The sequence below is a fragment of the Drosophila busckii genome, chromosome X, assembly GCF_011750605.1.
Source record: "Drosophila busckii strain San Diego stock center, stock number 13000-0081.31 chromosome X, ASM1175060v1, whole genome shotgun sequence".
In the NCBI taxonomy this organism is placed as follows: domain Eukaryota; kingdom Metazoa; phylum Arthropoda; class Insecta; order Diptera; family Drosophilidae; genus Drosophila; species Drosophila busckii.
Window position 1 is genome coordinate 17,953,020 of NC_046608.1, and position 9,826 is coordinate 17,962,845.

The 9,826-nt window shown below is 42.7% G+C and overlaps 4 protein-coding genes across 6 annotated transcripts; all 4 read left to right on the top strand.

The window, feature by feature from the left end:
- The first annotated feature begins 606 nt into the window (after nucleotides 1-606).
- On the top strand, nucleotides 607-2,304 carry LOC108605746 (protein will die slowly). Of its 2 annotated transcripts, XM_017995543.1 has the most exons (4): nucleotides 607-711; nucleotides 967-1,271; nucleotides 1,344-1,969; nucleotides 2,029-2,304. In XM_017995543.1, the coding sequence occupies exons 2-4, from the start codon at nucleotides 1,016-1,018 to the stop codon at nucleotides 2,215-2,217; spliced, it is 1,071 nt and encodes a 356-aa protein (XP_017851032.1). In that variant the 5' UTR covers nucleotides 607-711; nucleotides 967-1,015; the 3' UTR covers nucleotides 2,218-2,304. The 2 variants fall into 2 exon arrangements, with proteins under 2 accessions (XP_017851032.1, XP_017851033.1); XM_017995544.1 differs by lacking the exon at nucleotides 607-711 and having other exon boundaries at nucleotides 762-1,271.
- Nucleotides 2,305-3,147: 843 nt separating this feature from the next.
- On the top strand, nucleotides 3,148-5,017 carry LOC108605525 (myosin-2 essential light chain). 2 transcript variants are annotated; one of them, XM_017995277.1, is made up of 3 exons: nucleotides 3,148-3,248; nucleotides 3,357-3,384; nucleotides 4,579-5,017. In XM_017995277.1, exons 1-3 carry the CDS (start codon nucleotides 3,246-3,248, stop codon nucleotides 4,989-4,991), a joined length of 444 nt encoding a protein of 147 aa, XP_017850766.1. In that variant the 5' UTR covers nucleotides 3,148-3,245; the 3' UTR covers nucleotides 4,992-5,017. The 2 variants fall into 2 exon arrangements, with proteins under 2 accessions (XP_017850766.1, XP_017850765.1); XM_017995276.1 differs by lacking the exons at nucleotides 3,148-3,248; nucleotides 3,357-3,384 and adding an exon at nucleotides 4,422-4,509.
- A 1,188-nt stretch (nucleotides 5,018-6,205) lies between these two features.
- LOC108605775 (N-chimaerin) lies at nucleotides 6,206-8,220 on the top strand. The gene is made up of 4 exons (XM_017995578.1): nucleotides 6,206-6,334; nucleotides 6,390-7,523; nucleotides 7,591-7,696; nucleotides 7,763-8,220. Exons 1-4 carry the CDS (start codon nucleotides 6,268-6,270, stop codon nucleotides 7,935-7,937), a joined length of 1,482 nt encoding a protein of 493 aa, XP_017851067.1. The 5' UTR covers nucleotides 6,206-6,267; the 3' UTR covers nucleotides 7,938-8,220.
- An 88-nt stretch (nucleotides 8,221-8,308) lies between these two features.
- LOC108605947 (myosin light chain 3, skeletal muscle isoform) lies at nucleotides 8,309-9,477 on the top strand. Its single transcript, XM_017995768.2, has one exon. It carries the CDS (start codon nucleotides 8,410-8,412, stop codon nucleotides 9,220-9,222), a length of 813 nt encoding a protein of 270 aa, XP_017851257.1. The 5' UTR covers nucleotides 8,309-8,409; the 3' UTR covers nucleotides 9,223-9,477.
- The last annotated feature ends 349 nt before the right edge of the window (nucleotides 9,478-9,826 follow it).

The window sequence follows — 9,826 nt, forward strand, 5'->3', positions numbered from 1 at the left end:
ATTATTTAATTAAATAAGTTATTTATCATGAAAAAGAAAGAACAAGTGTTTTGCTATCTTACAGAGCAAAAGTTGTTGTGTTGAATGTTTTTATGAATTAATTGCTACGTGCCGGCCACAGTTATTCGGTCCATTTATCGGTTATCAAAAAAGTTCCCGCCTGACATAATTTAAAAAAAAAAAAAATAGAAATACTGACCAAAGGCAGTAAAGGGCCGCTTAGAAGTGTTTAACAGGTTTTTTTTTTATGTTTATTATGTGTTTTCTACATAAATACATTTATGTTTTCGCTTATCGGGTTCGTATTGCGTTAATCGGCTGGCGCGCAACCGATAAATTGACTGAATAAATATAATCGAAACGCAATAACTATTTATCTTTCACTAATAGCTGGCAATATTAAGCTGCTCATTTTTAAAATTAATATTTTTATACCTAGTACCGTCCAAGCGCTTTGCAAGCCTTTAATTTATATAGCGCGCCAATTTGATTCCACGAATCGAGTTGGTAGCTGTCACCTTATGCAATTTCCTCATTGCAAGCAACACACTGTCATCCGCGCGGCGATTGAAACCAAAAATAAAACACAATATTTTGTTTATTAAAGAAAAAGAGTAATTGCAACTGTTGCAGTACAAGTAAAAGCAAAATCGCCCTGTGTGCTAAATTAAAGCAATCGCAAAGCGGTGCCGGCTCTCACGTGTTCACCAGGTAATTACTTCAAGCAACAATAATAAAACAATGTGCGAGACCAACACGCATAGCGTACGCCGTATGTAGAAGAAGAAGCACGCCGCTTTACAATAACACGAGTAGAGGGTGAAAAAAAAAATAATTGCAACAGCGGTATCAGCGCAGACTCTCTGGACGCTGAGCGACTGTCAATAATCAAAAACCGCGTGGCCGGGTGTTATTGTTATTTTTAATTGGAGTTTCTGCATCTTTCGTATATTTTTTGTCGCGAAGGGTTATAATTGAGACGAGTTGAGGCAACAAGAGCAGCAGCAACAGCAACATGGTGCCCATAGGAGGTGTGCACTCTGGCCATCCAGGAGTTGTGCATCAGCAGCAGCCACAGCCGATGGCAACCGCACCCAGCGGACCCAATACATTGCAGCCAAACAATTCATCCGTGAACTCAAATTCAACATCGAATAAGAGCTCCATGTCAGTGAAGCCCAATTATACGTTGAAGTTCACGTTAGCCGGCCACACCAAGGCCGTGTCGGCTGTCAAATTCAGTCCCAACGGCGAATGGCTTGCTAGCTCATGTAAGTAACCACTGTGCATGGAATTTCGCTGCAACAAAACCAGTTTAATCTTCTAAACCTCGCTACTTACAGCTGCCGACAAACTCATAAAGATCTGGGGCGCCTACGATGGCAAGTTTGAGAAAACCATATCTGGCCACAAGCTTGGTATAAGCGATGTGGCGTGGTCGTCTGACTCACGTTTGCTGGTCAGTGGCAGTGATGATAAAACGCTTAAGGTCTGGGAGCTCAGCACTGGCAAGAGCTTGAAGACACTCAAGGGCCACAGCAACTATGTGTTCTGCTGCAATTTCAATCCACAATCCAATCTGATTGTGTCCGGCAGCTTCGATGAGAGCGTACGCATCTGGGACGTACGCACGGGCAAGTGTCTGAAAACGCTGCCTGCCCACTCGGATCCCGTTTCGGCGGTGCATTTCAATCGCGATGGCTCGCTGATTGTCAGCTCAAGCTATGATGGTCTCTGTCGTATTTGGGATACGGCTAGCGGACAGTGCCTGAAGACGCTGATTGATGATGACAATCCGCCCGTTAGCTTTGTCAAATTTTCACCCAACGGCAAATACATCTTGGCAGCCACGTTAGACAACACACTCAAGCTCTGGGACTACTCGAAAGGCAAGTGCCTGAAGACCTATACGGGCCACAAGAACGAAAAGTATTGCATATTTGCGAATTTCTCCGTCACCGGTGGCAAGGTAAGTTTAAATCACTCGCGATACTCATTCGAATATTAAACCAATATATTTGTTTGCAGTGGATTGTCAGCGGCAGCGAAGACAACATGGTCTATATTTGGAATTTACAAAGTAAAGAGGTAGTACAAAAATTGCAGGGACACACGGACACTGTGCTATGCACTGCCTGCCATCCAACGGAGAATATCATTGCCTCTGCCGCGCTGGAGAACGACAAGACCATAAAGCTTTGGAAGTCGGATACATAGAGCAGCTTTGTCATTTATACACACACACACACACATACAGAGACACACAAAACACACGTATACAAACACAGACAGAATCACAACACACACAAGTACACGTACACGTTTACACACACGCTTTTATAATCTTATTTTTAATATAACTTTCTTTAATACTAAAAACAAAAGGAAATTTCTCTGAATCTTCTATACAGGATCCCAAAACAAAGAAACATTCGACAAAAAAAGAAGAGTTTATGAACAAAAAACAAAAAAAAAAGAAGAAAACAAATTTCTATTAAATTATGTATATTTAAATATTTATTAGCTAATTGTATTGGCCAGTAAACAATGCGAGAATCCTTCAATTTTTTTTATACTTAGAGCACTTTTAAACTATGTATTTTTAAGTATCCAACAACACAACAAAACACATACACACATCCTCATACAGATACATATACACACACATACATATACATGTAAAAGCTTAAACAAGCACAACCAGCGTGCATACGGGAATGTAAATTTACAACAATAAACAATTACATGAGACATTCGTATATAATTTCTTTTGTATTGAATTTTTCTAAGAAAATTAAATGCAGAAAAATGAGACTTGAATTGTTTATGCTGATAACCTCAAATTTCTAGTGAGGCTTAAAAACATATTTAACCGCAAGTTCAAATAAATATTGTCTTATTTTTTATAGTGAAATTCATTTAAAAAAATGTATCTTATTTTATTATAGATGTAAATTACCCAATATAATATTAACATTATCAAATATATTTAATTTTCAAATTTATCGCCGATATATCGTGAACATCGAGTCAACAACAGTTCCAATTTTGAGCTAGTTCAGCAGTAGCTAAATTTTTTTGAACTGGTTAAACTGAACGACATCCTTCGATAAGTTCCATCGATTTTTCTTTTTCTTTCTTCTTCTTTCGAGTATAGTTTACCATCGCTATAAAATAATTTTGATTAGTGCATTTCACATCAATTTATCCTGTGTTTTGTGTTGATTTCTCTGCATCAAATCAACATGGTAAGTTTGGCAAAGCACTGCTGCTTTTTTAATTGTTTTTATGTGCCAAATTGTTATTAACATCATGTCTTAATTTGTATGTGTTTTTTTTTCATTGTTGATTTACAGGCAGCTTACACCGAGGATCAGTTGGCTGGTGAGTATGTGTGTGCATGAGTATGCGTGTCTGTGTGTGTGTGCTTGGGTGTTGGTTAAGAATTGGGTGCAAAAGTTCAAAGTGCCAACTCAAAGGTATTGGCCATTGGCAAAAAAATTCGGCCTACAAACAAATATTTGCGGCCATGTACAAGCATTTGTGTATACGTTGTCACCATTTGCATGCTCTCTTTGTGTCTGTGCGTGTGTGTGTGACTCTGACTGTGACTGTTTGCGTGAGTGTGTGGGAATGTATGTTACACATCTTCATATGCGGCGCATGAATCATTGATAAAACAAACACACATATGTACAGAGGGGTAGAGAGAGTGCTGAGGAGGGCAACGAAAGTTAAAGCAGCAGCCATACGATCGCGATACGCGACAATGACTCACATACAAGCACACGCACACGCACACATACACACACACAGACACAAAGCGAAACGAAACAAGCGATTTTCAATAACAGAGCGCGCCAATGTCAAAGACGCAGCTTAGGCTGCCACTCAAAATGTTTTTGCGCAAGGATTTTATAGCCCAGGACAAAGCGCTTGGCAACTCTTGTGTGGTCAGCAGCTGAACAGCGACTGCAGCTGCAGTCAAAGTTTGTGCCTCATAAGCCAAGTTGGCGGACGGGCGGACAGTGGGCAGCCATTTAAGGCAACTTTGTGGGTCAAACTGCAACGCAAGCACAGTTGGCAACATTTTACGCAACTTGCTCACTTTTTATTTATGTTTCTTTCTTGTGTGTTGATAACTTAATCAGAATCCGCTGAATTGCTTGTTGCTCGATAAGTTGTTATTATTGTTGTGGTCTGACGTCATATTGATTTAACACACGTTCGTGTGTGTCGTCGCATCGAGCCAGGCCAGCCATTGCCTAAAATGGACAAAATTCTGTGGCATTTTTTGATTGTCATTTTGGCCTTTTATGGTCTGTTGCAAGCGCGTGATAACAACAACAACAACAGCAGCAGCACACACAGTTGCCAATGCAGTTGCCTTCAAATGTTGTGCGTTGAGTATCCAAACTGCGACTCAGTAGTCGCCAGTGCTGTCAGGCAAACAGTTCATCATGTACTTTTATACAGCGCATGTGAAGCCCACATTTACCACGCTGGAAGGTGTGCAGCCAGCTCTGGAATAGTCTCCATGCTAAACTCTCTCTCTCTCGTTCTGTTTCTGATTTGCAGAGTTCCAGGAAGCCTTCAACCTATTTGACAACCGTGGCGACGGCAAGATTCAGCTGTCCCAGGTGGGAGAATGCCTGCGAGCCCTAGGGCAAAATCCCACGGAGTCGGATGTCAAAAAGTGCACCCATCAGCTGAAGCCCGATGAGCGTATTTCGTTTGAGGTCTTCCTACCCATCTATCAGGCCATCTCGAAAGCGCGCTCTGGCGATACAGCTGATGACTTCATTGAAGGCTTGCGTCATTTCGATAAGGATGCCAGTGGTTACATTTCGTCCGCCGAACTGCGTCATCTTCTCACAACCCTGGGAGAGAAGTTGACCGACGAGGAGGTGGAACAACTGCTGGCCAACATGGAGGATCAGCAGGGAAACATCAACTACGAGGAGTTTGTGCGTATGGTGATGAGCGGTTGAAGATCTATGAGGGCCCCGCATAGATTGAAAAGGACAGCACCTAACCATAACACAGCACCTTACCCTGCACGTTCATTCCGCATTTCATCGCATTTCTCCGCGTTTTTTTCGCATTCTAAGATTCCAATTTTCTTCTAGTTCTGTGTTTTTTTTTTATAAGTAAATTTTCAATAGTTTTCACATTTTGTTTTCATAGCCGCAAATAGTTAAGTTAAGTTACTAGCGTGAGGTGCCCCGTACCACGTGTCTTCTAATTCTCCGTTTAATTCTCCTTTAACTTTGTTCTAATTCTCTGTTTAATTCTCCTTTAACTAATTCTAATTATTTTTTTTTTTTTAGTTTTCATTTTTTGTTTTGCGGCATTGAACGTATCAAACGTTCAACTATATAAATATAAATATTATTACTGTGTGCATTTCGGATGCAGTCCATTGAGAGCAAATAGAATTTATTCCATTTAACGTTAACCAGATCCTTGCACAGGTCGCGTTAAAATTACAACTTGCGTATTATTCGACATGTAACGGGCTTATATCCAAAAAAGACCATGCAATTTTTTATACATTACATAATTCATACTACTATACCTAAATGAGACGCAATCCAAGTCTTTTTAGAAAGTATATCGTAACAAGAGTATTTCTAAATTAATGATGATATATCTGGAAGTGTAACTTTAATGCGCATTTTGAAGTTTTACATCTGTTTTTTTAATAATTTAAAAATGTATTTAATAAACAAAATGAAAGTAGATCTTTTTACAAAAGAAATGTACTTAAAGTTATTAAAACAAATGAAACTTAGAAATGTCTTCTCTTACTTTTAATGGGGTGAACTGCAAGCACGAGTGCCATTGCTAATTATACAAAGTTGAGAGGGACATGCAAGAGTAGATGCGCTTTAAATAAATATTTGAATACGCGCGCATTAGTGATGCAAAAAGCATCGATGCCTGCTAAACTCAACACCTATCGATGGTCGGATGTATTGTACACAGCTGTTCAGTATTATTTTGATTTCATAGCTAAGCAAACAAAGCTGTAAGCAGCTGCATAAGGCAGCACAAACACAGCTTTGCGAACTTTTGTTTGCCTAATTGCGTACTGCTTATTAATAAATAATTGTTTTCACAACTAGCAACTATCGTTACCAATACCAGCTCGATAGTTGCAGCTAAGTATCGATGCTTTTGCACCACTATTATACATGTAAATAAACAAAGCAATTAGAATTAGCGCCTAGCGTTTCTTTTATTAGTTGCACTTTGCTTATAGCTATGGCCACATTGCCAGGAGGTGGCACCGAGCCCAGCTCGCCAGTGCAAAAGGTGTGGAAGCCCGAGTGTGAGTAGCAAATACAAAAAGAAAGATCATTTCAATTAAAATAATTTTGTGTCAGTGTATAAAATACAATTGGAGGCACCAACGCCACATCCGGTACGTTGCCAACGCGCATTAACAACTGCAGAGACAGACGCAGCGACAACAGAGGCAGTGCGTCTGTACGGCAGCGAGTATCATGGCAAAATGGGACATCTGGAAGCCGAACAGCTGTTGGCCAGCTGCGCCGACGGTAGCTATCTGGTGCGGCACAGCCCCAAGGCAGAGGGCTACGACACGCTGAGCGTGCGCTTCAACAATCGCACCAAGCATTACAAGGTCTACTACAAGCAGGGCCATGGCCACTACTTGCATTCCAAGGACAAGCACTACGAGACGGTGCACGATATGGTGGCCGATGGCCTGATCAACTTCCACATGCAGCTGCATGCCAGCCCCATTATACAGCAGATCAATCAGCAGACGCAGCACTGTTATCAGCAGAGCCCCTATATGACATTGAATCGCCGTAAGCTGCGTGCGCTGTCCAATGAGAGCAAGGCATTGATTTCACTGGACGATGGCGAGCCATTGACTGCTGCGCCAGTGGATCAGACTGATGCGCAAGCAGCTGCAGTTAAGGATGAGGACACGCCCACGCTAAGCAAGCAGCCGCTGCAGACGGCGCTTTCTGTGGATCCCATGTCCGTTGTGTATGAGAAGCCGCACAATTTCAAGGTGCACAACTTCAAGGGACTGAACTGGTGTGAGTTCTGCGCCAATTTCTTGTGGGGATTCACTGCGCAGGGCGTCAAGTGCGATGCCTGCGGCTTTATGGCGCACAACAAGTGCTCGGAGCTGGTGCCGGCCAAGTGTGTGCCCGATCTGAAGCTTATACGCGGCGTCTTCGGCACCGATCTGACGACCATGGTGCAGCTGCACAAGTGCAGCATACCCTTTGTGGTGCGACGCTGTGTGGAGGAGGTGGAGGCACGTGGCATGCTCCAAGAGGGCATCTATCGCGTCTCGGGCTTTGCGGATGAGATTGATGCGCTCAAGCTGGCGCTGGATCGCGATGGCGAAAAGACAGACATGTCCGAAACGGCCTATGGCAATGTCAACGTCATAGCGGGCACACTCAAGCTCTATCTGCGTCTGCTGCCCGTGCCGCTGATCACGTTCCAGGCGTACCCGAGCTTTATGGCCGCAGGTCGTGAGTACTTGCCCACTCATTCATTATTCGACAGCCACATTTTCATTAATTGCTTACTATTGTGCAGGTAGCGCCAAGCAGGCGGAACAGCTGCAGCTCATGGCGGAGGCAGTGCGTCGCCTGCCCCCCGCGCACTTTAACTGTCTGCAGTACATGCTGGTGCATCTCAAGCGGTCAGTCTGACGCATTGCATTATTGATAAGCCGATGATTAATTAATTGTAATCTTTGTTCTCGCAGCGTTGCTTCGCACTATGCCGTCAATAAGATGAACGAGCATAATCTGGCAACTGTGTTTGCGCCTACGCTGATTGCCACGCCACAGCATCTGACCAATCTCACCGAGGAGATCTTCATGCTCTCCTCACTGATCACAAACTGCGAGAGCATCTTTGCAACCAATGCAAGCAACTGAATCTTTCTCTGTCTCGCTCTAAACCATGCGGTCGCTCTCGCTCTCGCTCTCCTTAATTAGTTTTCCATAAGCTTCAAAGTAGCGCAACTCGTGCATTTATTTATTTATTTATAAGCTACGTTTTTGCCACATCCTTGCACATGGATGTCAATCACCAAAAAGCTAGACTTAAGTTTTACACACACACACACTTTTATATTTATTTGTATGTATTAGAAACAAATGGTCAAAGCCTTCCAAAATTTATTGAGAAACTGCATGAAATGTACGAATTTAAATCAAAAACCAGTAAAATTAATGAAATTAAATTTTATATGTAATCCAAGTGTGCCGTGCCATTAGTTTAGGTTTATCTTATATATTCATTTAGTTATACATTTCTGACGAAACTCGCTCAACTGTTTGCTCTGTAATTTAAAATATTTTTTTTACGGTCCAAATTTGCCCAGTTTAACGCGTTAAATATATCGATATGAGTCGCAAGGTGGCGGATAAGCATATACATCGTGTTAGCCACTTTCGCACGCGCGATGAGCTGCTGAGATCGTTGCCGCAGGTGGAGAAGCTGCAGGGCATCTTCAATCTGTTTGCGGCATCGGGCACAGCGGGCTCCATGGAGAGCAGCAACATCTGTGACTGCCTGCGCGCCATGGGCCTGCTGTTCCAGCAGTCGCGTCTGCACAACAGCATGTCGCAGCGTCTTAAGAAGTTCCCGCAGGGCAAGACGCCGCGACGGGTCAGCTTCGAGCTGCTGCTAACGCTCTACTGTGAGCTGGCGGATCAGTCTGATGTCCCGACGGCCGCGACGATGATTGATGGCCTGCGCTGCTGCGATGTGGAGGGCAGGGGTGTGCTGCCCTATACCCAGCTGCGAAATATACTTACCACAGTGGGCGACTGCCTCAACGAGGAGGAAGTCTACGATCTGCTCTTTGACCTCACGGACAGCAACGGTAACGTCAACTATGTGACGCTGATGGAGTCGCTGCTAACGCGCGACGGCGACGCCCACGCCAAGGTGCATCAGGCGCGCATCTATCTGGAGGCCCTGGGCAACAACTGCTGCCACATGGATATGCAAAAGCGTGACGACTTCATCAAAACGCTACGTGAGCTCGATGTGGCCAAGACGGGCTTCATCGGCGGTGATCGACTGCTGGCTCTGCTCAACGGCAGCGGCGATGCCTTTACGTCCACCGAGCTGACGGCGCTCACCAGCGGCATGCTCAACCCGGACCGCCAGGTGGACTATCGCAAGTTTCTGCGCCTCATCATGAATGATTAACGTTAGTTGCGTGACGTGACGTTTGCGTGCCTTTCCAATTCAAAAAAAATATTATTTAAAATTTAAAAAATCTATTTAAAATAAGAAAATTCAAATTAATATGCGCAAGTGAAACAACTCCAATGCTATCGATATATTAACATAAGCTGTGATTTTATGTAATGCGATTAATCGGTAGTTTTAGCTTTGAGTACTGCGGTTCGCAGCCCAGCAGCGGCAAGGTAATTTCAAAAGCTATTAAATCACTTAAACAAAGCTGTTTTTATATTTTATTTTGTATAAGTGTTGCTATGTATACTTAGTTTTACATTTATTGTTTAGTAAGTGCATAAATTAAAATTTAATTGTATTGCAATTAATTGGTAGCTTTAGCTTTAAGTACTGCGGTTCGCAGTCCAGCAGCGGCAAGGTAATTTTGGAAACAATCAAATCACGTAAGTAAACTTGCTTTTATATTTTATTTTTTGTAAAATGTTTCTATGCTTATTTAGTTTTTCATTTATTAATAAGTAAATATGAAAATCAAAGTAAAACAAAAGTAAGCTAATGCTGCTAGCGACATCTATGTGTCAAGTAATGAGCTCATTTCTCCTTCAAGCTGCCA

Bases quoted from the DNA above. Each gene is read 5' to 3' on its own strand.
- LOC108605746 (XM_017995543.1), top strand. From the start codon at position 1,016: ATGGTGCCCATAGGAGGTGTGCACTCTGGCCATCCAGGAGTTGTGCAT. The intron at 1,272-1,343 runs GTAAGTAACCAC...CGCTACTTACAG, and splicing joins CGAATGGCTTGCTAGCTCAT to CTGCCGACAAACTCATAAAG. The intron at 1,970-2,028 runs GTAAGTTTAAAT...ATTTGTTTGCAG, and splicing joins TCTCCGTCACCGGTGGCAAG to TGGATTGTCAGCGGCAGCGA.
- LOC108605525 (XM_017995276.1), top strand. From the start codon at position 4,461: ATGTACTTTTATACAGCGCATGTGAAGCCCACATTTACCACGCTGGAA. The intron at 4,510-4,578 runs GTGTGCAGCCAG...TCTGATTTGCAG, and splicing joins CACATTTACCACGCTGGAAG to AGTTCCAGGAAGCCTTCAAC.
- LOC108605775 (XM_017995578.1), top strand. From the start codon at position 6,268: ATGGCCACATTGCCAGGAGGTGGCACCGAGCCCAGCTCGCCAGTGCAA. The intron at 6,335-6,389 runs GTGAGTAGCAAA...ATTTTGTGTCAG, and splicing joins AAAGGTGTGGAAGCCCGAGT to TGTATAAAATACAATTGGAG. The intron at 7,524-7,590 runs GTGAGTACTTGC...ACTATTGTGCAG, and splicing joins GAGCTTTATGGCCGCAGGTC to GTAGCGCCAAGCAGGCGGAA.
- LOC108605947 (XM_017995768.2), top strand. From the start codon at position 8,410: ATGAGTCGCAAGGTGGCGGATAAGCATATACATCGTGTTAGCCACTTT.